Genomic DNA, 27,803 nt, shown 5'->3' with positions numbered 1-27,803 from the left:
TGAACCTACAGACCCGTTTCAACACTTTCCAAAGCAGACAACCCTCGGGACGGACTGCAGGGCGCATTTACACGGGCTGTTGGATACCTACTTCCTTTTGAACGCTCGTTATTTTACTAAGAGTGGAGAAACAGCGACGTTATTCATCATGGGAGCGACACCATCCGTGCAGCGGGACGCGAAGAGCCCTGAAGATGCGCCAGAGGACATCGGCGCGGAGCTCAGCGACACTCAGGATGGAGAAAACGTAGACGGCAAGGTAACACTACGCTTGAGAAGTAATATCGTCGCTCTAAACCGACGTTTTGTGTGTGAGTGGGGATAAAAGAGTAGTAAAACAGTCAACATGCTCCTCTAAGTATCCCCGTTCGGGACCCCTTGAGTCATATGTGTGGCGCAGCTAGTTATTGAGCTTTGCTATATATAAACACCTGATACCTCCTGACAGCTGTGACTGCGCTGTGATTCGCTTCAGCAGGTATTCGAGAAAACGTTGAAATGTGTTTGCTTATGTCTATTCTTAGAGCTTTTCTTCAAGTTTAATGAATACATTAGCAGTGGTGCAGTATTGAGGCATTCAGATTGACTCCACTGGTTATAACAGCAGAGGTGCGACACTTTTTTGGTCCAGACAACAACATGGGATGTCGTCAGGGAAAATAAAATTGAGATATGACTGCATTTCTATTCAGTTCCCAGTTCCCCATGATGAAGATGCATGTTGTCAATATTTTATGACATAGTGAGTCATATTACATCCGCCTGGTTGGGTTTTGTGGTGTTTGCTTGACATCATTCCAGAATTATCATTGAAGCAATTTTGCTTCTGAATATATAATTTTAGCATTCAAAAGCAGTAATGCTGTCATACTAAGTATTAGCATGAGATTGCAATTAATCAAAGTCATATTGATATGTAATGACAGCTGGACAAGCTGAAAAACTCATTTTATACAGGAGTTCTAAGCAAGAAGTTTAAGGTTTTTTTTTGTTTGTTTTTTTTTTAGAGAATAAAGAGTACAGATTTGGGTAGTATAGCTTGTATATTTTTGTATATTTCATACATTTTTGTACAAAACAAATGGGCTGGAACAGGTTGTGAGTGAAGCAACAGAAATGTCACTTTTTTCTATAGAAAGTATGTAAATAGTCATGTTTAGGATCAGCTCCGGGTTTTCCATTTCCATCCGCTGATGAGAGAAACCCCACTCAGAGTGATTCTTGAGCAAGTAAAAACATTGCGCTCCAACAAAACACTCTAATTGCAATTCATAACTAATTTAAGTTTGACAAATTGATGGCTGATTTGTATGAATTAGCACATCTGCTTATTCCCCACTGATTTTTAGGTGTAGACATGGACCTTCGTGCCAACTTCATTTTTGTAAAAATTAACTTGTAAATACAAAAAGTCGCCACATAAACCAGTTATGTTTTATTATGAGATTGGGTTGGCGCCAACCAATCTGGGAGTTTTTCACTCTTGCGTGATGCCTTACTTAATTTAGACACAAATTTGCACTACGCTGTTATTTCTTGTCATGTGCCAAATCATGGGATGCATAACTTACACCTTGGCGTTATATTGCTTCAAAGAACTATGAATCATAGTGACGAGATAATGTAGCAAGCTGAAGCCATGCAGAAAACTCAGGAGTTTACCAAGAATCAGAGGATGATTTTTAATGGAATAAATAGAAACTGAAATCTTATATTATTGTGATGTATTATACAGTTACATATTTCAAGAGATGCTTGAGCCAGTCTTTAAAAGGAATAGTTCACTCACATATTAATACTTCCATCAGCTGTTTGACTTTCTTCTGTACAACAAAAATATAAAGATATTTTGAAGAATGCTCGTAACCATTGCCTGTTTACCACTGCTGGAAAAAAAAGTCATGCAGGTTTAAAACGAGGCATTTTTCATTTTAATTTTCAAGTGAATTATCCCTTTAAGTATCATGTTATTTTGACCACATGGACAAATGAGCCAATTTACTTCGTCCACTCTGTAATCTACAACTGTATCAGTAATATAACTTTAATATTTTGGCAAGTCCTATGACAGTTTCTTCTGATGTTAACAGTGAAATCCTATATTGATCGCATTTATTATTTAAAAAAGTGCTTTTACAAAAACCATAGGGAAAATTATTGACAAAGCCATTACAGAGATGATCCCAGTGTATTAATTTTGCATATTCGGAAGTGGAAAGCATATTTGTTGTGCATATTCTTGTATATCTTTTAGTAGATTCAGCCATCTGCAGTTGAGAAGACCTTTAATTGTTGTAGGTTGTTCATTTACTTATTTTTACCAAATCAAGCAGCATTAAATACAAAACTTTACACAACAGACCACAGCTTGTTTTAAGACAAAAATGTGCAGAAATATAATGGGACACATTCTGTTCCAGAAAAGAGTTACAATTCTTTACAAAGAAGGTACAAACAAGACAATGACCTTGCATTTTATTTTCTCCCAGCATTCCATTCTTCTTCTGCTGCTGTTTAGTTTCTGTGAAGTGCATGATGTCTGACTAGCTGAGCTTGTATACATGATGTGCCTTTTTTAACAGGCAGGCCTAGAAGAATAAACAGTTGTTGTTGGAACAAGACCTTTGATACAAAAAGCCCTGCTAAATCCATTCAGTCTAGTGGCTTGTCTAAATTCTGTGTAAATCTTAATCTTGACAGAAACATGTCGAAACTTGTGTGAGATATGGAATATTCAAAACTCAAGTGTTTGTTATTTATCAGATAAGGGCCCTTGAACAGGTGTGGTCTGGCAAGACACAAGAGACGGGCCTGTGTATGTGTGCGTGCGCTTTAGCAATACAACTACATGCTGTGTATACAGCGTTTGTGTGAGGCGCCCTACTGGAGATGTGGTTGATAAACATCCTCTCTGGCGTGCATTGGAATTTTAGTAATTTCTCTCTCTCACACACTCGTGCTATCTAAAAGTGGGTCAAAATATAAATGGGGTTGAGCACCTATTCAGACATCCCCTTACATTTTAACATTTCCTCCCCCTGAAATGCAAAACACTCACTTTGTTAAAAAAAAAACAACAGGGGCTGAACCTCGGCTCTCGACTCTTTTCAGACTGTTTGCTGTGGATTCAATGGCTAAGCCCCAAGACTCAATCGCAAACATAAACCCACAATAACGCCTATGTTTCCCTTACTATGAGAGACACACTCAGGCCTTTTTCTAAACCAACAATGCACTGATTGACAAGTTCATAAACACCCATTAGTTGCAAGTAGATTCACACTATTCAAAGTCTGAAAACTCTTAAAACCTCCGATTAGCTTATGCAAACTTATTTAACTTTATGAAGGGTAGTATAAAACCTTTTACATGTCAGAGCGGTAATGAGAGAGGGGTGGTGTGGGAGCGTTTGCAATCAGATAAGAGCCTCATAAAGGATGGGACCCGAGGAGGGGGAGAGGAGTGGAGAACGAAGAGAACAGAGGACCCATTTAGGATGGGCTGGAGGACAGGTCCCGGGGCAGAGGGGTGCTGTGTGCGCATCGGCCCGAAGAAAGAGAACTAGAGAGAGGGAGAGAGAGAGAAAGTGAGGCAGGGAGGGGGACGTGGGAGGAAGGTTGCTGGTTTGAATGGGAACATATCACGTAGAAAGAGTGAAAGAGAGGGCACTGGGAGGGAAAACAAGTAGATGGATAATTAGCATGTGCTTTGGTGCTGGAGGTGGCAAGAACAGTAAAGATGAGAAACAGAGAGAGGGATAGGTTTTTAAGTTTGCAAGTTAAAAAATTAGAAAGTTTTTTTTTTTTTAAAGATAAAGATGAGACACGCTGACTCTTGTGAAGTAACATTGAATACAGGTAGTGTTGGAAAGTGAGATTTTAATTTTTCACTCATTCAGGTGACAGATATAGAGCAAAGATAAACGCACACTGATAGGTCGCCCAATTTGACAAAAATTCTGTGAAATTCTTTTTTTAGGTTCATCATGATGCTAATCTAAACTTAACTTATGAAACTTTGCTTTTATTAAACAAAAAAACAAGTTCAACGTGATAACATTAATTTGATCAAGATTTAAAAAATACTGTAAACAACAATGTTCTTTGTTGATCAGTTTCAAATGCTGCTGTTCATAGTGAAGCGGTGCCTATGGTCTGAGGATGAGTGAAAACAGGGACTGGAGTCAGATATTATGTAATGTAGGGATGTAATGGAAGTGCATGCAGACATCAGGGAATCAGTGCTTTAATGAGGCTTTGGCAATGGTGGCCGGTCAGGCTGTTTGCTTCACCATCCCGTTCACACTAATGCACCAGAGTGGGAGAGGGGACTTCCTGTGTTTGACTGCGAGGGGGAACTGGTCAAAAGGCTTAGTTGGAGAAGTTGTCTGTTTAGCTGAAAAAACCTTAAAAGTTATTTTAATAATTAAATAAAATAATAAAATAATAATGATAATAATAAGACATTTGTCTTGTGGTTATTATATGTGACCCCGGAGCACAAAACCAGTCGTAAGGGTCAATTTTTTTAAATTGAGATTAATACATCACCGGAAAAGCTAAATAAATAAGCTTTATATAGGACAATATTTGGCCGAGATAAAACTATTTGGAAATCTGGAATCTGAGGGTGCAAAAAAAAAACTGAGAAAATCGCCAAGTTGTCCAAATAAAGTTTTTAAAGGGGTCATTGGATGCGCATTTTCCACAAGTTGATATGATTCTTTAGGGTCTTAATGAAAAGTCTGTAATATACTTTGGTTAAAATTCTCAATGGTTTACCTTGTCAAAATGAGCTCTGCAAAAATCATCCCATTCTGAGGGATTGTTCCTTTAAATGCAAATGAGCTCTGCTCGCCCCGCCCCTCTCTTCTCTCTGCTGCTCTAAGAGATTGTTTACTTCAGCCGCATTTAGCACGTTTACTAGCATGTTATTAGGAAAGGTGATTAGGAAAGTCAATGGGTTGAAGGTCTAAATTGCAGTTTCAAAGGGCTCTGCCTGATCCCAGCCGAGGAATAAGGGTCTTATGTAGCGAAACGACTGGTCATTTTCTAAATAAATGAAACAATGTAACTTTTTTTAACCACAAATGCTCATCTTGCACTAGCTCTGCGATCCGAGTCCGCGCATTATGTAATCACGCTGTAAAGGTCATGCGTGGTTAGCTCTTCATCTGTGTACATCGGTTCAAAAAAGTAGGGTAGGGCAAAAAACTCAATGTCATTTTCTTATCCAACTTCAAAATCATCTGATATCGTTGTTTTACCCTTTTTTGTAAAGGGCGTTTAACTTAGTCATTGCACTTTCGCTTTGTAAGCACTGGGTCAGTACTTCTGCCTATGTCACGCATGACCTTTCTAACATGACTAGGTAATGACCAATTATTTCACTAGATAAGACTCTTATTCCTCAGCTGGGATCATGTAGAGCCCTTTGAAGCGGCATTGAAATTGCAGTTTGGACCTTCAACTCGCTGATCCCCATTGAAGTCTACTATGTGGAGAAAAATCCTCAAAACATTTGAAGAAAGAAATACATGAACATCAACAAGTTTTTATTTGAGTATAAGGACCTGCTGACCACTTGGAATTATACATTTAATGCATTGTCATATGACAGTTTTAAAATTCAGTAAGGGAAAGTGTATGAAAAGACCATTAGTCTTTTATTAGAGGAAAGAGGGAGGCACTTAAAGTAATTTGTTTAGATGAAGGATGCAGATGGAGAGCGAGCTGTCATCAGCCACAGAGAGGGAAGGAGGAAGAGATGAGTGGAACAGATGAGTGAAGGGTGGGATGGCGAAAATCTATTTAAATATAATGTCAGGATTAGCGAAAAGATTGTTACTTGATTCTTTTTTAGTACTCATAATCTGTTTATGAGGTGTTTAGTGAGTGTTTATAGTTTTTTGTTGGGCAATTACATTAATTATTAAAGGGACCACCCTGTTTCAAAGCAGGACTTCCTGTCCAGAAAAGGAAATTAGAGGAGGTCCAATTATTCTCCTGATTATGTGTTATTTAGAGCAGAGATTTAAGCTATTTTTGTAACTAATTTACACTTTCGAGCTGGTCTTTGTCTTGAAAGAGGGACAGGTCCATTCTCAGGGACACATGACTGCTGGCAGAAGGGCAGGGATCCAAATAAACTATCCTCTTTACTAAAGTAAAACTCTGTTGTGAAATAAAATAAGCAGTTGAGTTACTTTGATAAATATTTCACACACCCTAAAAACCTAGTTATAAAATATATACAGTACATATAGTCCATGTAGTCTTTCAGTTGATGCATTAAAATTAAAAGAAATTAATACTTTAATTTGGAAAGGAAATAAAGTTATTGCAAAAGTTATTGCAATGTAATTACAATGTTACAAAATATTTCTATATCAAATACATGTTGTTCTTTTGAACTCTATATACATCAGGGAATTTTGTATCATATTTTTTTTTTATCATTGTTTCCATAAAAACAAGTTTAAGCGGTACAACTGTTTTCAACTTTGATAATAATACAAAATATTTCTTGAGCGTCAGATTAAAATATGTGACCCTGTACCACAAAACCAGTCATATGGGTATTTTTTTTTTTTAAATTGAGGTTTATATATCATTTAAAAGCTGAATAAATAAGCTTTCCATTGGTGTGTGGTTTGTTAGGACAATATTTGGCCAAACTATTTGAAAATCTGGAATCTGAGGGTACAAAAAATTCTAAAAATTGAGAAATCACCATTAAGGTTGTCCAAATAAAGTTCTTAGCAATGCATATTACTATTTAAAATACGGTAGGAAATTTACAAAGTATCTTCATGGAACATGATCTTAACTTAACATCCTAATGATTTTTGGCATAAAAAACAAATTTGACTCGTACAATGTATTGTTGGCTATTGCTGCAAATATACCCACGCTACTCATTAATGGTTTTGTGGTCCAGGGTCACTTATTAGATTAATTTCTGAGGCATTCTGTAACACTGGATTAATTGCTGATGAAAATTCAGCTCTGCCATCACAGAAATACATTACATTTTAAAATATATTCAAATAACAACAATTGTAAATTGTAATAATATTTCACAATTTTGTTTTTGAGACTTCATTCAGAAACATTAAAAATCCTGGTGTGTGTTCATTGAATTCTCTGCTAATGTTTTCTTTTGTTTCTTGTTAGCTTTGAACCAAATTTGTATTTAGCAACACAGACAGTCTTTTCACTAATTTTGACCCGGCTGTGCCATCTTAATTTTCCTCGCTCTGTCCCATTGGCGCTCTCTTATTAGAAAGGACCTGTTTACATGGGTCAAAATAGAAGGCTTCTATTTTCACCAGCCAACTCTCACTGTCCTCCTCCATCACATTCGCTCTCTTTTTTTTGCTTCCACTCCACTTCTCCCCTCACTCCCTCTTTAGAAGTAAAGCTGGCCTCATAAAATGTTAATAAGTGCCAGAGTTACATAAATACACAATCTTCCAGAATAGAAAAAAACAGAGGCCAATGAGGGTAAAGGTAGAAAAAAGAACACACAACACATCCACTGCACATATCATCTTTAATTAACAATGTGGAGCAAAAAAAACTCTTTTACTTAGTTTCACTCCTTTTTTCAAGTAAACAAGCAATTCCATCTTATTTCCTGATCTTCTGAGTTACTCTTCACTGGCGATGGGCTTGTGCTGATAAAAGTAAAGCGCTCTCCTTGTGGAGATCCCAGACTAAGTGCTTTCATCAGGAGCCAGCATCAATAACGTTTCATTACTGCCCTGCCAGAAAAAGACAATCCCTGTCAAGCGTTTACTTTTGTCTGCACTTCACAGCTCAAGAAACCTATTGTGCTGCTGAACAACAACTAAAGGCTCCTAAATGTGCAGCTTACTACAAATGTAGTAGAGACTATCACCATATATATAGCTCATTTGAAGATAAACATCGTCCGGAAGCTTCACTAGGATGGATTCTGGAAGTCTTTCGAATTTGAACGTGAATCCTCAACCAAAGGTGATTGAATGCTTTTTTTTGGTTTAATTATTGGAATCCTCATGCATATTGATTACAGTTAAATTAAATCTATGAACAAAGAAAGATGCTGAGGGTGTTGCTAGCCATAAAAACTACAATGTAATGATGTTCTTTTCTCTGAAAATTGGATTGGTCTGGCATATTATTGTGCTGTCCAGCTGGTCCCGGCTGTTTGCATGCTGGTTTTATTGCTTAGTAATGCTGATTGGTTTTAGCTGATGTCATAACTGTTGTTTTTCTCTAAATAGGCAAACGCAGCCTCCACATTTTTTACAAGGTTAAATTTTTTAAACTGTGCGTAACAGTCGTAGATCCTCTGTTCTGTGCAATGTTTTTGTTACGCATGTAGCAATCAGCCTTTGAATCAAAGAGATTATGCAAATACAGACACTCCCACACAGGGTAATAATGATGATGTCAACAAAATTAGGCAGAAGCCATAATCAGTGGATGGTACTGGATGTAATGTCTTCACAGACAGGAACCACTCCCATTCAAATGAACCTCAAAACAGATGATCTGATATGTGTTTTTTCCTGAAAAAGCTGGGATTTTTGCTAAACATTTTGACTGCTCTTTTGTACAATTTAACATTGCTTTACTTTGATTAGATGACAGCAATAATGCATCAAATCATGGAGAAGAGAATTATACTGTGTGTATATCCAGGCAGATCTGTGTAGATAAAGATTTTTGGCAGTTTTTGTTCTTATGCCTTTAGTGAAAAAATGAAGAAAAAAAAATTCCCTTGATGTAGCATATTTTGTTGTTTATGTACAGTAGTTCACTGAGTTCAGTGAGATGTAGTAATTAAAGTGTGGATACGATTTGCCATAAGGCTTTGTCAGATTTGTCTTCTTACTCTCCTAACAGCCCTTAAATCTGACTGAAATTCATCCGTCATGACAGTCGTGGCAGATGTAAAGGCTTCCTTTTATTCACATTAAAGATCAAACATCTGCTGTTCGAATTAAGCATTAAGAGCGACTGATATTTGTACCAGCTGTTTGTGGAGTTTTCAACAAGATCACCTAACAACTGATTTCTAATCACTGAAGGAAAGGATATGGATGATGGCATTTGATAGCAGAGTGTAACTGCGCTGGCTGTGACTGAGTAAAATCAATATTGGAAATGGGCCCTAGCATCCATTTAAGTTGTGGGGAAGCATCGCTAATGGATAATAACTATGACTCAGTATTTGTGTGTAAATGGCTCAGACCACCATGGTGAAGTGGTTTGTTTAGACAGTGTACTATGTCTTTATGAGAAAAGATATTTTTGCTGGACCTGTAGATTTGATCTACTGTAGATTCTTTTGGTATGTAAAACTTAACCCACACATACATAAACGTTCACAAATACATATGGACGCAGATTTAAAAAAGAGAGTAACAAAAAAATGTACATAAAAAACTAGAAAGTAAAATGAAAGACAAGAAGTTGATTAATTAAGGGAAACGTTTAGTTGATTAATTGGGGAAAACAACTAACTGAATCAGCTGTTTGAGTCTTAGGGTCCCCATAAAAATCCATTTTTTTTTTTTTTGGCTTTTAGTATGAATATGTTAGCCTTAAGGTGCTCCAATGACAAAATTTGCATTTAGAAGATTCAAAGGCATTCAAAACATACAGTCTGTCACTTTTGCCACTATAGATCAATGATTTTTATGAGCTGTGATATAAACAGGGTTGCCAGTTCTTCAAAACAAACCGCATCCAAGTGCTACTGAAACTAGCCCATTTCGAGGGGGGTCCCCCATTTTGCAGGGTAAAATACATGTTTTTTGGCCACGGACTTGGCAACACTTGATATAAAGGAAATGCTATTGGCTATTTTAAAAAGGGGCGGGGCTGCTCATTATGTTCCACGCTGTCTTCCTGTTTTGCAATTTAGTTTAGCCTTTAAAATCACTTTTAAATTGCATATTTCAAACCAGCAACTAAATCTGACATTAACTGTTGTTTCCTATGCTCATATAGCATTTTAAAAAGCATATATTCCAGGTTGATCCAGCCAATGTGCATTTGCTGTCCCAAGTGCGTATCTCAGCATATTGGTTCTATTGGATCTGGAGCTTCTAATGGCATCTGCTGTGATGCAATGCCCATTGATCAACAATTTGATCTTTTATTTAGAATACAGGATTTATTTCACCATTTTGTGTGTTACACTTTCTACCATTCATAGTAATATGAGTTAACCATTTTGCATATATGCAGTGCAGTTGTTGATGATTAATGAGTTAAACAATAAAAGGACTTAGAATCGAGCCTAGGAGGACACCACAAGACATTACATTGCATGCTATTGTAATCACAGCACAGTCTCCCATGCCCAGTTTGATATTGTCCCTAAGTTGTTTGTGGCTTTGCAGGACAGATAGACAAAGAAGGAAGCCAGAGGAGGAGTTAAGGACTTCCTGTATCAGGCACATGCGCTGTTTCTCCTTCACTGCAGTGCAGAGTCTCATCAGCTTGGTGCTGTACCAAAAATAACCAGATGCTGCCTCTCTCTCTCTCTCTCTCTCTCTCTCTCAGAGGACAGAATAACCCTTCTCCATCCTTGAAAGACAAATCATGACTCATGCCTCTTGACAAACTGCCGTGATCCCTCTTTCTGGTAAAGGTGCATGTGTTTCTGTAAATGAGAGTGTAGGGGGTGGAAGTTAGAAAGCACATATCAAATTTGTAAGCGTCCAGGGAGAGTTGTAAAATCTCAGCACAATCATGTATTGATTAAAAGGTCATATATCGCTCTGGCCCACCGCCATGCCAGGACATTTAGAAATGTTATCTTCATCTATACAAAGAGTTGGAGTATATAGAAAGTCCTAGAATGCACTGTAGGACACGTTGACTGCATTTTCTGGCCTTATTAGAGATGATAACGATTAGCTGTTATCACTGGCCAAGTATGAAGAAGATATCCAAGACTCACAAGGTCTATGAAAAGAGGGATGCATATAGGTCAAAGCAGATATTATATAGCTCATATTAGTTCAGGTACTTTTTTTAGATGTAAATAATGTTTAAAGGGGTCATCGGATGCAAAATTCACTTTTACATGTGGTTTGAACTGAAATGTGTCTTGGCAGTATGTGTACACGACCACCCTATAATGATAAAAATCCACCCAGTGTTATTTTTTTTTTATTCCCATAAATCATAACCACTTTCTCAGATCAAGCTGTTCACAGATTCTTGGCAGTGTGATGTAGTTTTGCGCAGGCCCCTCCCACATCTGTTGACTGACACTGGCATTTTAACATAGACCTGTCTTGAGTGAGTTGTAAACAGTCCGCCATTGTTTCGACGGCAGAGAAGAATGTTGGTGAGATTGAGGTGTTTTGTTGTTGGATGTAATAATGAACAAAGCAATCGGCATTTACTCCCGACATCTGAGCCGCTGAAAACGCAGTGGATTACTTTAATTTGTGAAGGGAATGCACACGCTGATCTACCTAAATGCGTCTATGTTTGCACAAATCATTCGTGATCCAGCTTCACCTTCAGAAGTGAATATAAGGTTTTTTTAATGAATCTTTGAAAGTCGCCTTTCCGAATATCTTCCGAATTCCGAAAATGCAGCTGAAGTTAACAGTCTCAGAGAACTGCTCATCACCCCATGGAAGAGAGGGGCGGGGTAAGCAGTAGCTCATTAGCATTTAAAGGTACATGCACCGAAACTGGTCTCTGTGAACAGAGCTGTTTTTGACAAGGTAAAAAAGGTGATGTTTTACACTACAACTGAGAAATTTTAACCAAAGTATGTTATCGGCTTTTCATTAAGACCCTAGAGAATCATATCAACTTGTGGAAAATGGATGTCCGATGTCCCATTTAAAGAAATAGTTCACCCATAGTTTCTCTCATTATTTACTCACCCTCATGTTGTTTCAAACCTGTATGACTTGCTTCCTTTTCATCATTTTTGATTGAACTGCCCACTTTAGGGATTTTTTAAAAAGCATTTGTGAATGTGCATGTCTCCACCAAATTTGGTCATATGCCTCTACCACAGTAACATTGTTAGGGCATAAAATAAAATCAGGCAGCATGTGATAATCACTATAAGCTCAGTTCCTTTGTCTGAAACAATTCTGTATCTTCTTTGGTTGGATAACAACATCATGTGGCTGTCGACGGCAGTGAGTGAACTAATTTCCCTGGTGTTGTGTCTAATCTTCTCAGGTCTTCTGGGGAAAAGCACTTTGTGTCTGTTGAACAACAGACGGGAAATGTCATTGAAAGCGTAAGCAGTCACAGTCCACGAAAGTGTATTAAAAATCCTGAATCACTGACAAGTAATTTGTCAGTTGTTTAGGACTAACTCCACTATCTTTAAACTCCGGGCTGTTGTTTGTTCAAAATAACAGAAGAGTCACGTCTAAACTCTTCCTTTCTCCTTAAGATCGGAATTACAGGAGGACCCTTGGGATGAAGCGAGAGGAGAAGGTTTATTGTTTCAGATCGACTGTGGGGGGCTGAATCTGGGACGGTGTGGCCGATCTGCACAGAGACACAGGGAGGTCCTGTCCTATCACATTGATGTTTGCTCATGAGGGTGGCCTTAGTGACAGCTGTTTGGGGAGTGGAAGGAACAGAAGACTCCTAGTATCGGCGGGAGACAAATAGGGGGTCAGAAAAACCAGGAAAACGCACGGCGGGGTGGCTCGCAGCTTGGAAGACTCTCCGCATGAACATTTATATGTGCAAGTTCCTGGAATTTGTAACAAAATCACTCCTTTTTTGTATATAGCACCATGTCGGTGCCAAAAAAGAAATTCCTCCTCCGTCAGACGAGAAGTAAAGAATTCACTGCATATGTTTCCATGAAACAAACAAATCTGAAGCCAACATGAAGGAAGTTTTAGCAAAGCGAGCACTTAATCCCTAGCCGCCTTGCAGATATGTGATTTATCAAGTCAGGGTGAAGGAAATGCAAAGCTGTCACTATGCTATTTGTAAATGTGACGTTCAAATGCCGTAAATTTGCCACAGTCTAATAAGTTTAGGCAATAAAATGATGTGTTTGTCTGCCTTTGAAGCCAAAGATTTTCCCCTTCACTGAGTGAGAAACGGGCGGTTTGGTGTGTGACGCTCTGGTTCTGATTCATGCTGATGATTTGTGGACCTCAAGGACTGTTGTGATCTCGAGCAGTGTTACTGATTTGAATCGACTCGCATGTACATTTGATATGATCAGGCGTGTTAGGGTGCAGTGTATTTCGGTGGCCTATTTGTCAGGATCAAACTGCAAACACTAGCTTGTTAAAACACTGGGGCAGTTTACCACAGTAATTCTACGCTGGTGCAGATTGTTTGTGAAGTGAGTGACTTAACTGAGAGAGACTGAGGTTTGCTGTGTGCTGCCAGAGGCTGATCGTTTCACATCTGTGTTTGTGTCGAATGAGATGATGCATGCAGTTTGTGGTCTCTGAGGCTTCAATACCGAGTATGTGTTACCCAAGTATGTTTGTGTGCCTGTATGCTTAACCCCCTACACAAAGCATGTCTTTTTCTCTAATGCCAGATGAGAAGTTTACTGTTTCCAAATTCTGAGCAGATTCAGTTAAAGAAGATAAATAGGTGTACATCAAAAGCAGCTAAACTGTGTGTTGTCTCAATGACTGTCTCTCTAAGTAAATCATCTTCAGAAAGCTGCTGACAGTCTGTGATATGAATTCAATTTAGATGCCTAAAAAGAGCATGGAAATTATTTAGCCATTTCGCCTTAAATCAGTAGGGAATGAAAGCATGATGTTTTGGATCTCATTGTTTTTTATTGAATAGCTTTAATAATAAACCAGTGCGGTAAGCAATAGGTGAAAGCGAGATAGCAGGAGGATACAGTGAACAGTTGGGTGGCTTATAATTTGTTGTATCAGGGAGGTTTATTTTCTCAACTGGGAGGTTTGTGTTTGGAGTATAAACAGTGAATAATCATGCATCCATCATGAGATCTCAACTACAAACCTCAATTACAGTTTGTCTGCAAGCAGATTGCAATACAGCAAAAGCAAGCAATGAGCTTTCGAAGTGGAAATCATATCCCAGCTGGGACAATTGAGCAACATGGATTCAATTCATTCACTGAGGTCTTATGATTCCCTGATGTGCCAGTATTCAGTATTCAGCTAAATGTCAACCCTTGTTAAATAAAACACTTTGTTTCACCCATAGTAATCAAGCTTCATTTAACTGTAATAGCTTTCCTTGTGGTAATTAAATTGCTTAGAGGCACAGTTCACCCTTATCATGTTGCTCCAAACATGTATGACTTTATTTCTTTGCAACATACAAGAAGATATTTTGATTAATTGTATAGAGAAAAAAAAAAAACCTTGAGACGTTTTTCAAATCAGCGTCCTCTGTGTTCACAGAAGAAAGTAAGTCATGCAAGTTTGGAATAACATGAGGATGAGTAAATGAAGACTTATGGAGTGAACTATCCCTTGAAGTAAGAGCACTTACCTCCTCAGTTTTAATTTTTTTGGACCTGTCTGCTACAGCCGTCAGCTGCTGATTTTGGATCTAAAGTCTTACTTCCCTGTAGACTCCTTTGATAACAGATTCTATCATGTTTCGTTTCCACACTCTGCAAACTCACCACCAGAGTCCCACAGGGTTCGGTGTTCTGACCGCTGTTATTGTCTGTCTACAGCTTGATTAGTACATCACGTTTTCCCTTATCACTTCTATAATGATGATACATCTAATATTTCCCTTTTCGTCTGCAGAAGTGATCTCAGTCTGCATCTCTGACCGCTCTGAACTTGGAAGGTTTCTCATAATTACCTCATCTACTGCTGCTCTCCCCTCTCAATCCTTACAATTGGCAATATATATATATAAATATAACCGTTTCTGTAAGGTTCTTAATGTAAATCAAATAATGAAGAGGCCCTCTCCTGTTTTCTCTCTGTGATACAGTCCTCATCAGCTAAGAGGTCAAAGGGCAGAGGTTAACAGGCACGGATAAACCACAAGCCACAAGGGGCTTTTTATTGCCCTGCGTCAGGCATAGCATAGGTATGACTTTTTAAATGTGTACAGTGGGGTTCAAGACTTGTGGTGGAAAATGCTGCTATTTTGAACTTTTCTCATTTGCTACCATTTTTTCTTTACCAATTATATGATTAGTATTGCAATTTGAGTGAAGAATGAACATGAATTTTAAAATGCCTTTGGAAAGGTTTAGGGCTGTTACTAAAGATTATTTTGGTTATGAATTATAATTCATTTTTTGTAGTAATAAACATAGACCTAGGCTAACAATAGCCTTTAAAATGACTTAAAATAAATGTATAATAGCAAATTGGTTCAAATAAAGTATAAAAAGCAAGTAATCATATGGTTTTATTGAACAAGACTGTGAAAATACATAATGTATTACTAACAATAAAACTAATCTACATTATGTATTATATCAATGCCTGCAGAGGGCACCAACGGACTGACGATTATTTTTACACATTAACACGCAAACCAATCCTTATTTAATATTGACCAAACATTTCATTCAAATGTTCACTTAGTATTTTAATATTTGGCCATTTCTTTACAGCAGAAATGCTACAGCCACTGTGCAAACTCAAAGTGAGGGTTTGAGCTTTTATTTTGAAATTGCGAATAAAAGCATATTGAGAAAGATGATGTATTCTCCTGTGTTTGCGTAGGTTTCTAAAATATTTACCTAAATATGATGAAACAGCAAACGTTGCGTTCCCAGATGAATGTTATAATATGCATACATGAAGTTTGGGACACACCACACATATAAATGATAACTGTTTGTGTGGAGCAGCATTTACTGTGAATGAAGCTGCTCTTAGACGCACATAGGTAACCTCAATAATTAAAGCGCATATGTTTATTTAATTGAATCATAATGTTTATGAATTCACAATAGCATTATGCTTTATGAATTTTAAATGGTTTTAATATATCATGCATCCTCTGAAAATGGCAGATTCTAGTCTGTTGAATGTGCAGCTTCCAGTATTTTGCCAATTACTCAACATACTTGCAGTTTTTTGTCTTCACTTCGATTTTTGACTCTAATTGAATCAAGGAATCATGACTGTCCTACACTCTTAAAAACAAAGGTTCCAAAAAGGAACCTTTTTTGGTTCCCATTTTGAAGAACATTTTAAAAATCCAAGGAACCTTTTCAACTATAAAGAACCGTTTCTGCATTTGAAAAGTTCCATGGATGTTCAAAGTTCTTCATACAACCATTGATGCCTTTTTTTTAAGAGTATAGTTTAGCTTGTCCCACATTTTCTGTCATGACAGCAGTACTCGAGCTGTCTGAACCCTACGAGTTTATGAATATATTTTCCAAAAGCTGAAGCTTGTAGCTTTGCGTATTTGTGACATATGTCTTTTTTGGACTGCTCAGAGTCTATATGACATTGCAGTTATCGTGTTATGCATGCATTTAAAATCTGGAGTCATATAACATGGTTACAGTAACATCATGAATGTCGCTGACATACATTTACTAGCCTAGGCTTTCCGTTTTATGAGCTATGTGAGGATTTGATATACTGTAGTTTGCACCCTGTTGAAGGCTGTTACACTACACTATAATTCATCTTAAGGTGTTTAAATTGGTGTAATAAAAGACTGAGGCCACAAGGTATTCTGCAAGATGGAAATTGTTTAACTGTACATACCGAGAGGCCACAGGTTGTCCGTTAATGTTTCATTATTCATTATTTAACAAAAAATAAAAGATATGGGATCCATCTGTTGTTGGACATTTTAAATAAATCCATAAGTATGTCCATTTTGTAAACTTTAACAGTCCAAAATGTCTTGGACACCAAGGGAAACTTGAAAACTTTAGAAGGTCACATCTGTAAGATGACTGCTGTTTGACAACTAGATAGATGTTTAAGACGGCATGAATTCTCCTCTCCTTTGCTGTCTTTCCCTGTCCTACAGGGAATAGATTTGCAACCTCACTGCAGAGTGATTTTGGGACGGACAGCCGTCCCTGAACCTCTGCTTTGCAGAATGGAGCAGAGAGACTGCAATAATAGAGGGGAGGAAGAGATCAGTGCAGTAGAGGACAGCAGAACAGATAAAAGTATGAAAAAGATGGGTACATTTCTAGATAATGAAAGTTTAGGAGATATGAAAACATTATTTTTGTTCTATTAGTGTACAGCATAAATATACTGAAACGCTGCACACAAGGTCAGTCACAAATCACATTTGTGACAGCACGCATACACACTCACACCTGATGCCACACTTCTGTGCGAAACCTCAACCCACAAGTGTGTGGTGCCATAAAGACAAATTGTGTTTACCTTTAGTTATTTCAGATAAACAACTGTCACACTTAAGCACACTCACATTCTGTCAGTTTTTTGTTGGTTGACCAGTTGTTAACTGTCCCGGGTGAGTTACGATCTTAGAAAAGGACCAAGTGTGTCAGCAGTGGGCTCAGGCTTTGTACTTTTTGCAGAAACCACTCAGCTGGCCAATCAGAATTGGATGCATTTAAAAATTGTTTAGCTTAGTTTATTAACAGTCATTTTCATGTCAGTTTTCTGTCTTCACTGTTAGAACTGCCTCCCTTAATGGATCAGTATGGTGATTTTATTTTCAGCTTGAAAATATCAGTAGGTGTAGATATTAGACACCAATTAACTTAAAGCTTTAAAGGATTTAATCAAGAAAATTACATGATGAAATATTAAGTAAACAACTCAGAAAATAGATGACATGATATATATCTAAACACATCAGGCTCTCATTAAAGTACTTTTGAGCTTGTTGATGCTTAAAGTCCACTCTTTAATAAATATCCTGTGGAGAACTGATTTTCATAGTTTATATATTGTTGCCAAATATGGAAACAATAATGTTCATTTCTTTCAGTAATCACATTTTTTGTGATTATTTAAAAGTTTTTGAAAGAAGTCTCCTTATATCACTAAGGCTGCATTTATATGTTCACAAATACAGTAAAACTGTAAAACTATTAAATACTATTGCAATTTAAAATAACTCTTTTTTTATGCATTTTAAAATGTAATGTATTAATGTCATGGTAAAGTTGAATTTTCAGCAGCCATGTGCAAATAATCTTATCATCAGTGTTGAAAACATGCTGCTTAATATTTTTGTTTTTTAAATAAAGATCTTTTCTGTAACATTATGAATGTCTTAGCGTTTACTTTTAAACAATTGAATGCATCCTTGCTGCATAAAATCATTAATTTTCTTAGAAACTGACCCCAAATTTTTGAACTGCAATTTTTTTGCTTTTTGAGAACTTAAAAGTTATGGTTCTGTAAATGGCAAGTGACATCAAGTCAAATGAAGGAGGGGATGAAACAGAGCTGTGGTAGGGGAATTTGGGTGGGGTTGCCCCTATCGGGCTGGAATTCTGTGAAGGGTCTCGGAATGTGGAGAATGACTGTCATGAGATAGGCCTGGGGGTCAGAGGCCTGGATGGGTTAAAAGGACACCTGCTGGACCACTGTCAAAGCTGGATGAGGTTTGGGTCTTCTTGCTCATTTATTTCTGTCTCCAAACAGAAAATTTCTTAACGTAATTGCATCGTGCACATATTTTCCTACAGTCCCACAAGAGAGTCCTTTGTGATTCCAATTACAGTTCTATTATTAAACTAGTCTACAGCCTAATTGACCTTTAACTTAATAGCACTGTGCTTCTCAGAGAGGAAAGTATTTCTGATATGATGCGTTGTAAAGTATGTAATTCTTGTTTTTTCCCCGAAATCCTAGATAACTAAGAAAACGAACAAATATTTATTATGGTTGACCTTTCAGTAGCCTATTTGAGTTGGTGGAATTATTAAAGTACGGGTGCTTTTTAGATTACAGTCCTGTCCAGCAGTGCTGACTGAATCCAAAATGTGATCGACAGCCCACAGTTAAGAATCAGGACATTCTGCCATCACTGAAATATTTAATGTTTCCGAGGGAATTGTGAATACTTGGTTATGTGAACACACCGTCCAAATTCCTGAGCCAGTCAGTTGAGTAATCTATGTTTGAATCTTTCTAATCTGTCTTTTTCTATGACATCAATGCCATTTTAAATATTAATGTAGTCAACATGGAAGCTGTTGCTGAAATTAAAACCTTGAACTGTCAAATCCTCTCTCAGATTTTCATCTTCAACTGAGTTCTTTTCCTCCACCTGTTTTAACACTTCACTTTAGTATCCAAGAGAAGTGCCAAACCATTTGAATAGTGCACAGCCCTTTTACTGGATCTTCCCAAGAGGTGCCTCCCTTTTGGAAGCCAGCCTGATCCATCAATTTAATTAAACTGTCCTTAAGGACACTCAGGCTGCTTGTGAATGTCTGTGTACGTAAACATGAGATTGTAGATTTCCTGAAGCATGAATCCATTTTCAGAAAGGCACAGTAAACAAATAACGAGTTCATAGTTAACCGCTTGCTAGCCGTGGCCTGTTACTTTACAGTGTATTTAATTTCACATACCACATAAACAGAGTAAGGAGAGATGCCTGATAGGACAATGGTGAATGATTTGCAGGTCCTGAGCACCACTGGCAAACATCTAATTTTGTGAACTGTGTGGCACTGCCACTCTGTAGTATAGAGTGTTTGCACTTATGTCACAGTTTGGTCAGTTACCCAAGTGCATGGCCATATTGGAGATACTCAGATGTAAAGAACGGCATGGATTGCACACTTAATGTACTACTGAATACGTTGTTCTGCTAATTTATGCTGTCTAAAACACAAAAAACGTGTGGAAGCTGCCAAATAATATAGAGAAGGTCTTAGTAAGCAGGAAAAGGCACAATATTTTGACAAACTGAAGTTAATAGGTGGTAAAGATATGTACAATAAGTATTACTTAAGATATTAACCTAATATTTCACCTACCTGACCAGAAATGATAAGAACAAACATAATTGTTGTCGAGATTCTTGCCCTGGAAATCCTGGACCTTTTGTTCCCTCAGACAGTTTTTTGCACTCTTCTCCTTGATTTGTTATAACTTTTGGCAGTCTGTTACTCCAAATGTTTTTCCTGGTCCGACTGATCAGTACAGCCCAAAGCATGACAATAACTGAGGGTTTTCAGCGGCAATGATCTGCAAAATATGTGCGTTTCATTCGGTTCAGTGGCTTTGCTTACATTCAGTGCTGCCAGTATGGCCAATTGAAAAACATCTATACACAGAGTGTGTGTGATCACAAAAACTAGAAAGTGAAAGTAAAAAGCAAGCGCACTTTCACAAGCAGTTTCAATTCTGGCATATTAATATTCCCATTAGGGGTCTTGTAGTACATGCTATTTCCTTTCCAAACATGGTATTCGGATTCAGCTGGATTCTGCGTGTTTCAGGAGAGGGGGAAGGATAGGAATCACGATGCCGGCTCAATACCATGATGTATGTCAGCCATCTGCAATGGATGATGGCATTGTCTATCGGCCCGGCCTTATTTTTAATAATAGTATACATTTTTGTGATCAAACACATTTGAATATTTCAAATCCTTCAGAAATCATTCTAATATTCTGATTTGCAAATAAATGTAGGCTTAGTGAGCAGAAGAGAATTCTTTAAAAAAAACATTTAAAATCTTTTTGACTGCTAGTTTATATGACCAAAATCTTGCAGAGAGACGGAAATCCTTGAGAAATAATTACAATATATCACCATTTTGAATAGCTCCACACTACATTGTATCGCAATGCCTTGGCTGACAAGATTGTTACCATTCTAACCCTTCATGTCTCTCTCTTCTCTCTTTCTTTTTTAGCCTCTTCAGAAGAATGGACAGATCTCCATTTCCAGTCTTAATGGGAAGACAGATGACCAGACAGAGTATAATGGCCATGCTGAGGAGAACCCACCGGCTGAGGGTATGTGCTCGTAACCACATGTGCTTGAACACTGTCTGTGTATATCACTCTCATATCTTTATTACCGTGTCTGTGTGCATGGTATGACAATGACTGACACTAATAGTGGGCAGCCTCCCAGCGTCGGAGTCTTTGTGTGTGTGAGGCTTAAGATGTGAATCTTTATCTTTTTATCTGTGTGCCCTCATTCCCCAACTGATCCTTCTCATAATCCTCAGCAATCCTAAAAACGAGAACACCTACATAGAGACACCAGTGAGTGGACACCTACATAGACCTCTTTAGTTCCCTAAACATGGTCTGTGAGAAGACCCTAGAGCAACCATGCATACCATGTTTATTTTTATTCGTTCCTTTCTTGCTTTTCAACTCAGAGAGACCACCGAGATGCTTCCCCATAATAATATTTAGCAAGCCATGACCTGGCTGACCCCTTATGAGATGTATGTTTTTAATAAGCTAGTTTTCATTGCATGTATAGACATCTTAGGTGCCTTTGATTTGAAAGTCAAATGGAGGAATTTGAAAAAAGGACAGCATAGCAATAGCAAAATGATTGTACAGGTCAAAAGTTTACATACACCTTGCAGAATCTGCAAAATGTTCATTATTTTACTAAAATAAGAGGGATCATGCAAAAAGCATGTTATTTTTTATTTAGTACAGAATAAGATATTAACATATAAGATGATACATATAGTCCACAAGAGAAAATAATAGTTGAATTTCTAAAAATGACCCCATTCAAAAGTTTCCATACACTTGATTCTTAATACTGTGTTGTTGTTTTTTTTAATTTAGTGATTGTTGTTCATGAGTCCCTTGTTTGTCCTGAGCAGTTAAACTGCCTGCTGTTCTTTAGAAAAATCCTTCGGGTCCCACAAATTCTTTGGTTTTTCAGCATTTTTGTGTATTTGAACCCTTTCTAACAATGACTGTACAATTATGAGATCCATTTTTTCTGAAATAATTACACAAATAGCAATGCTTGATTCTTGAATGAATCATTCAGAAAATATCAAACCTAAGATTTGTTCACAAATCTGACATTGCTAGTTCTCTTTTTGTATCAAACCAAGAACAAAAGAAAGATTGACTGGAAAAAAGGTTTTTACCACTAAGGAAAGGACGGAAAGCAAGAATAAGGCCAAATAGTTTCTCTTCTGTGCCATATCTGACAGTGTTGGCACATTTACACACAGATAAAACCTGTTCCTTATTGTTGTGGCTGTAGATGCACTGAGACGTTGTGTATAAAAGTCTCAAGCATGACAATACCAGGACAAGCCCTTGAAATGTTCCCAAAATGCCTCAGTTCTGGCTTTATTTAATCTGCATGATTAATGCTGCAATGCCAGCCAAGAGTATTTAGCCATAATTTTCTAGCATGCTCAGTGCAGCCATTTATTTTCTCCAGCATCCCCGGAGTACCAGAAAAACCCCTGGAACATTTTATAGAAACGTACCTTGAGAATAATGTGCGTAAAATGAATGTGTTGATATATCTGTCTGTTCTCCACTGTTGAGAAACCTCCCAAAATATGATGCTGTCAGGTTTTAGTGCAATTTTACAATCAAAACCATGTACGCAGAGTCAGATCAAGACGGATGAAAGAGAAGTGTGATTATTTTGGTGTCCACACTGCCAAAAACGTCCGTGGTATTGTGCAATGTCTCTCCGGCCAAAATCAACAAAGAAGAAAGTAGTGCTCTTGATATTAAAAACACATCGATTTTTTTACCATTTCCTTTAATCAGCATCTTTTCGATTTTGATCATGCCTGGCTTTTCAAATGGTCAACAATACACACCCATACAAGTTCACTCATTCACATACATCTGATTGAATGATGCACTTATTTCAGCAGAAAAATTACAAACACAGATTTACTTGCCAGACATACATATGCAGACATGAATCAGATACATGTATACAAAAGTTTGCAAGTTCATCCACCCATCCATCCACTCACTCACACATGCACAAGCAGGCTGCCAGGCGTTTAGGAGGTGGCGGCTTGAGTGAGTCCAGAGAGTGAGCTCAGCCATTATCTCATACACAGTCCTCCCCCACCAAGCCGTGTGTGTGTCTGTTTACTCTGATAGCATATGAGTCTGTGTTCCATATCAAACATGTTTTAACAGGCTGTATGTGATTATCTGTTTATCTCCGGAATTCAGTCTTGCTGGCATTAATGTGTTGTTTTACTGTATATTTTCTTTTTGCTATCAGTTTAGTATGTGTTTGACCTATTTATGTGAAATTGTGTCTGCAGAGAGCTCCACCTCTAAGATTGTAATAATTGCTTCATCTTTTTATATTAGTGTTTATAATCTGAATCCAAACCTGAGTGATTTGATTTTGACAGCGTGTGTGTGTGGTCAGTAATTCACTTCTCTGAATCGCTTTTCCAGAGCTGCGGTATGATTTGAGGTCAGATTCCTGTAAAATTATAAACATATTTTTATTTTGATGAAGTGCATGTTTTCTAGTTTAACATAAAAACTATTCAGGTCAGGAGCTTTTGAAACCACATACAAATTGCACTGATTTTTGTGTTGAGATGTATTAGTAACTTGGGATTTTCTTGACAGAGTAAACATTTGATACTACGAGTATGTTTCAGTCACACTCATGCCGTTGATCAGAGAAACACACAGATGAGGAAAGTCGAGATGACATGAGAATGGAATGTGAAGTGTGGAGCGACGAAGGGTTTGGCAGAAAGAGAAAACCACAGGGAGAGTGTGAATATGTGTTTGATTAAGTGTAATTTAATTCCTTTAATTTACAGCAATAAAACTGTATAAATGAACGGAGTTGTAAAGAGTGCACAAATGAAAAAAAATCAGAGTTTTCCCAGTGAAAGCAGAAAAAGAGTCTAGTTTCATTATTGTTTGGCTGTTAAACATTCATCTTGATGGTGGATATTGACATAAGGATATTGAAAGTCAGATTCGGTCTGGGTAGACAGGGAATACACAGTTTAGACAATCAAATGTTGGCTTGATTTTTTACATTACAACATTTTTTTTGGGGGGGGGGGGCGCTTTTTGCAATTTTTCTTTTGACAGGAGAGTGGAGATGAGACAGAAAGTGAGTGGGAGAGAGAGAGGAGGGGTGGGATCAGGAAAGGTCCACAAGGCAGGATTCGAACTCGGGTGTCCCAAGTTCGAATATGTCGGCGCACTGCCCACAAGGCCACAGAATCTTCCAGACTTATTACCATTAGGTGATTGATAAGAAATGTGATTATCTCATATTGTGTCATTGAGATAGGTCATGAGCTAGTAGTTTGCCAACCATATATTCATATAATTTAAGACATTTATAATATTACAAAAACAATCTGTTTCAAATAATTGGCATTCTTCTAAACTTTCTGTTTTTCAGAAATATCATAAACAAAATTTATGGATCATGTGACATTGAAGATTGAGGTAATGGCTGCTGAAATTCAGCCTTGCCATCACAGGAATAAATTACATTTTAATGCATATTAAAATAATTGTTTTAAAATAAATATTGTGAAATTTATATTTTTGATCAAATAAAGTCAGCTTTGGTAAGCATATGACTTTGGTCAAAACATTGAACAGATGAAAATTCTAACATTAGTTGCTCAGCCTCATGTTATTCCAAACCCATTAGACCTTCGTTCATCTTCAGAACACAAACTAATTACTTTGATAAAACCTGAGAGCTTTTTGACCCTGCATAGAGTCACTCTTGCATTTGTAACCCTAGCAAAAATTTAGCATCTAGTGAATAAGAATTTAGCCGTTTGGTATCTGTCATTTTTCGGCTTAAGTCTCTTTATGTCCGTCGATTTTAAGTAAACTACTGCTAATACAGGTGCTGTGTTTTGTTTACGCTCGGGAGGATGCTTTAGAGAGCTCTGCCTTGCAGTGTTGCCATGTCCTCATATTTAATAGCGCTTTTAGGCATATTGTTTGGTTTTAGCTCATATGATTGGGCACATGAGATATATAATTTTTTTGTTGTTACAAAACATTAAACATTTGGATGTTTTAGTTTTTTTGTGCTTGTCCTTGTTTGTTGTTTTTTTTTTTGTCAGTGAAGATCTGGCAACACTGACACATTACCGCAGGGTTTTTGTGCGCGACTATGTCAAAATGTGCTAAGATTTTAATAAAATTTATTTCACTTTTATTTTTCTACATCTCTCATACAGATGAAGACACATTTCTGATGCGCATTTAAATACGTCTTTAACAACTTGTCACTCCCGTATTTTAGTGAATTATGGCCATGTACACACATTTTCTTTACACCTTTTACTCCTTAATTGCGTTCTGTACACATACAATTCACTAAAATACAGGAGTAATAACCGCATTCGACAACCGCATTAACTCCTGAAAAATACAAGTAGTGACAACTGCATTTACATAAATTCTACGCAGTGTGTACAAAACTGAACTAGTTGTTAATGACGTATTTAAATGTGCATCAGAAATGTGTCTTCGTCTGTATGTGAGATACAAGAAAATAACAGTGAAAGAAGTCTTAATCTTAGCACTAACCCTAACCCTAACACAGGGCTAGTTGTGGTCACGAGCCCTGTGGTGAAGTGTCAGTGTTGCCAGATCTTCATAGAAAAAAAATCAAACAAGAACAAGCATAAAAAACACTAAATGGATATTTATCCACAACAGACCACTTTATTAACTCCATAAAGTGCCTAGTTTTATGAGCTAAGAACAGACACTATGCTTAAAAGTGTTTGTAAATATGAGGACATAGCAACACTGCAAGACAGCACTCTCTCAAGCAGCCTCCCGAGCATTAACAAACTACAGCACGTCCATCAGTGCTAGTTTAATTAAAATCAATGGACAAAGTGTCTTTAGCCAAAAAATGGCAGATACCAAATGGCTAAATTCTTATTCACTCCCGCAAGATGCCAAAATGTTGCTATGGTTACAAATGTGGGAGTGACTGTTGTTCTGTACACACATGGAACAATAATTTGTGTGTACAGAACGCAATTAATGAGTAAAAGGTAAACTCACAACCGAGTTTAGCTGCAGTGTGTTTGTGGCCAAAAAGTATTCTCATAGCCTCATAAAGTTCCAGTTAAACGGTTGAACCACTGATGTCACTTGAACTATTTTAACAATTTCCTTATTACCTTTATGGGCTTTGAACGTGTCAGTTGTGTTGCTGTCTGCAGGGTCAGAAAGCTCTTGAATTTCATCAGAAATATGTTAATTTGTGTTCCGAAGATGAATGAAAGTCTTACAGGTTTGGAACGACATGAGGGTGAGTAATTAATGACAGAATTTTCATTTTTGGGTGAACTATCCATTTTTTTAAAAAAGAAAAGTAAGAAAAACTTACTAAACAAAAACATTTGAATGGTAGTATATATTGCAGTGTCATACATGTAGGTACATAAATGGACTACAAACGTGAGGCGAATTATTATGTCACTGGTACAAGTTGTACCAAGCACTGTGACAGCTCATGGAGTAGTTATGTACTATCAGTAATCTGAGTCATTGTCATAGTGTCCTTACTGAAAAGTGACAAATTAGTCCAGGGAAAGAAAATGAGCTAACAGCGAAGGAAACTGGTGAGGGAAGAGGAAGCAATGACGCAAAAGAATGAGCGTTCTTCCTGCACAGCATTCCTTAGCTTCCTCTATGCATAGAAAGCAAAGGAAACGGGAAGAATAAAATAAGGAAAGCTTGATATAGAGATGTAGAGACGGAAGAAGGTACAAAATGGCAGAGATGCCTTTTTTAAGATAATGTAGTGAGCGAAATCAGGTGAAAGTATAAAGCTGAGGAATGCTGGAGAGTTAGAGACAGTCCTCTGATCCTGGCCAGATCTTCACACAGCTCTCATTTCCTTTTCCTCCCATTATTTCGACATCATCTTCCTGGCTCAAGGAATGCGTGCACAGATGAGGGCGTGTGTATGTGGAAGTATGTGTGTACGTGTGTGAGTTGGGGTCTGCAATGACGTCGCAGCATCCCCTGCAAGCCCCCAGGCCAGCGGGAATCCCACCTCCACATGTTCCCAGCCAAAACAGACCGCCGACTGCTCACGCTTCTGTGTTTGATCATGTTTCCCTGATGCAAGAGATAACATGGATGTCATTCTGGGTGTCAGGTTCCCCATGACAGACCATGACTGTGATTAGCTGTTGGTATTTTATCACGTCTTACTACATCAGGCTAGAATAGGCCATCTATGTTAATTGTTAAATCCTCAAATATGACTCAGCTTATAAGTGGTACACTTAGGAAGAAGCAGAGTACAAGCTTCCTCTTTTGAGGAATGTCTATTACAGTAGAAAGGGAGTGACTCACAGACTTTGGTGTGAGAGAGTCTGTGCTTATTGAATTCCACTCCTATGGAGTCACTAGGGGCAAAAAGCCTTTCCCATATGTCAAATCCCTCTGATCTGAGCCCCATGGCTCTGTCTGTTGCTATAGATCACAATAAAGTCTAAGGACGGCTATTCATCAGCTATTCAAGAAGAATTTGCCCCTATTTGCCCCTCTAGCTTTGCACCCAAACACGTAAGTTAATGTCTAGCACTGCAGTCCAGTTAAGTAACTTAAAACATCACAATCACATAGGGATCAAATCATTTGAATGATACAGAACAAGCTTTTGGTTTAGTAAGGAGAGATAAAATACCGATCTTAACCACATTTCGTGTTTTTGAGTTTTCGCATAGTCTGTAGGATCCGGACCAAACTGGATCAGAGTTGTTATCACCCATTTAGAAGAAGATTTTCGCTGGAATTTGCACATTCTGTGGGAACAATGGCAAGGTGTGAGATGTCTGATTAGACCCTTGTATGCTGAGGAATCTCGCTGGTATTCTTCAGCCATCCTCCTTCAACAA

The 27,803-nt window shown here is 37.7% G+C and overlaps 1 protein-coding gene across 1 annotated transcript in view; it reads left to right on the top strand.

The window, feature by feature from the left end:
* The window catches only part of akap12b (A kinase (PRKA) anchor protein 12b), a 41,309-nt gene continuing 13,506 nt past the window's right edge, over window positions 1-27,803 (top strand). The window contains 2 exon segments of the mRNA XM_051138192.1: window positions 1-259; window positions 20,814-20,916. Coding sequence (XP_050994149.1) covers window positions 149-259; window positions 20,814-20,916 — 214 coding nt within the window. The 5' untranslated portion in view covers window positions 1-148.

Source organism: Labeo rohita, chromosome 20 (genome assembly GCF_022985175.1).
Source record: "Labeo rohita strain BAU-BD-2019 chromosome 20, IGBB_LRoh.1.0, whole genome shotgun sequence".
In the NCBI taxonomy this organism is placed as follows: Eukaryota; Metazoa; Chordata; class Actinopteri; order Cypriniformes; family Cyprinidae; genus Labeo; species Labeo rohita.
Note: the sequence above shows the minus strand (reverse complement) of the source record. Positions and strands in the feature narration are given on the sequence as shown.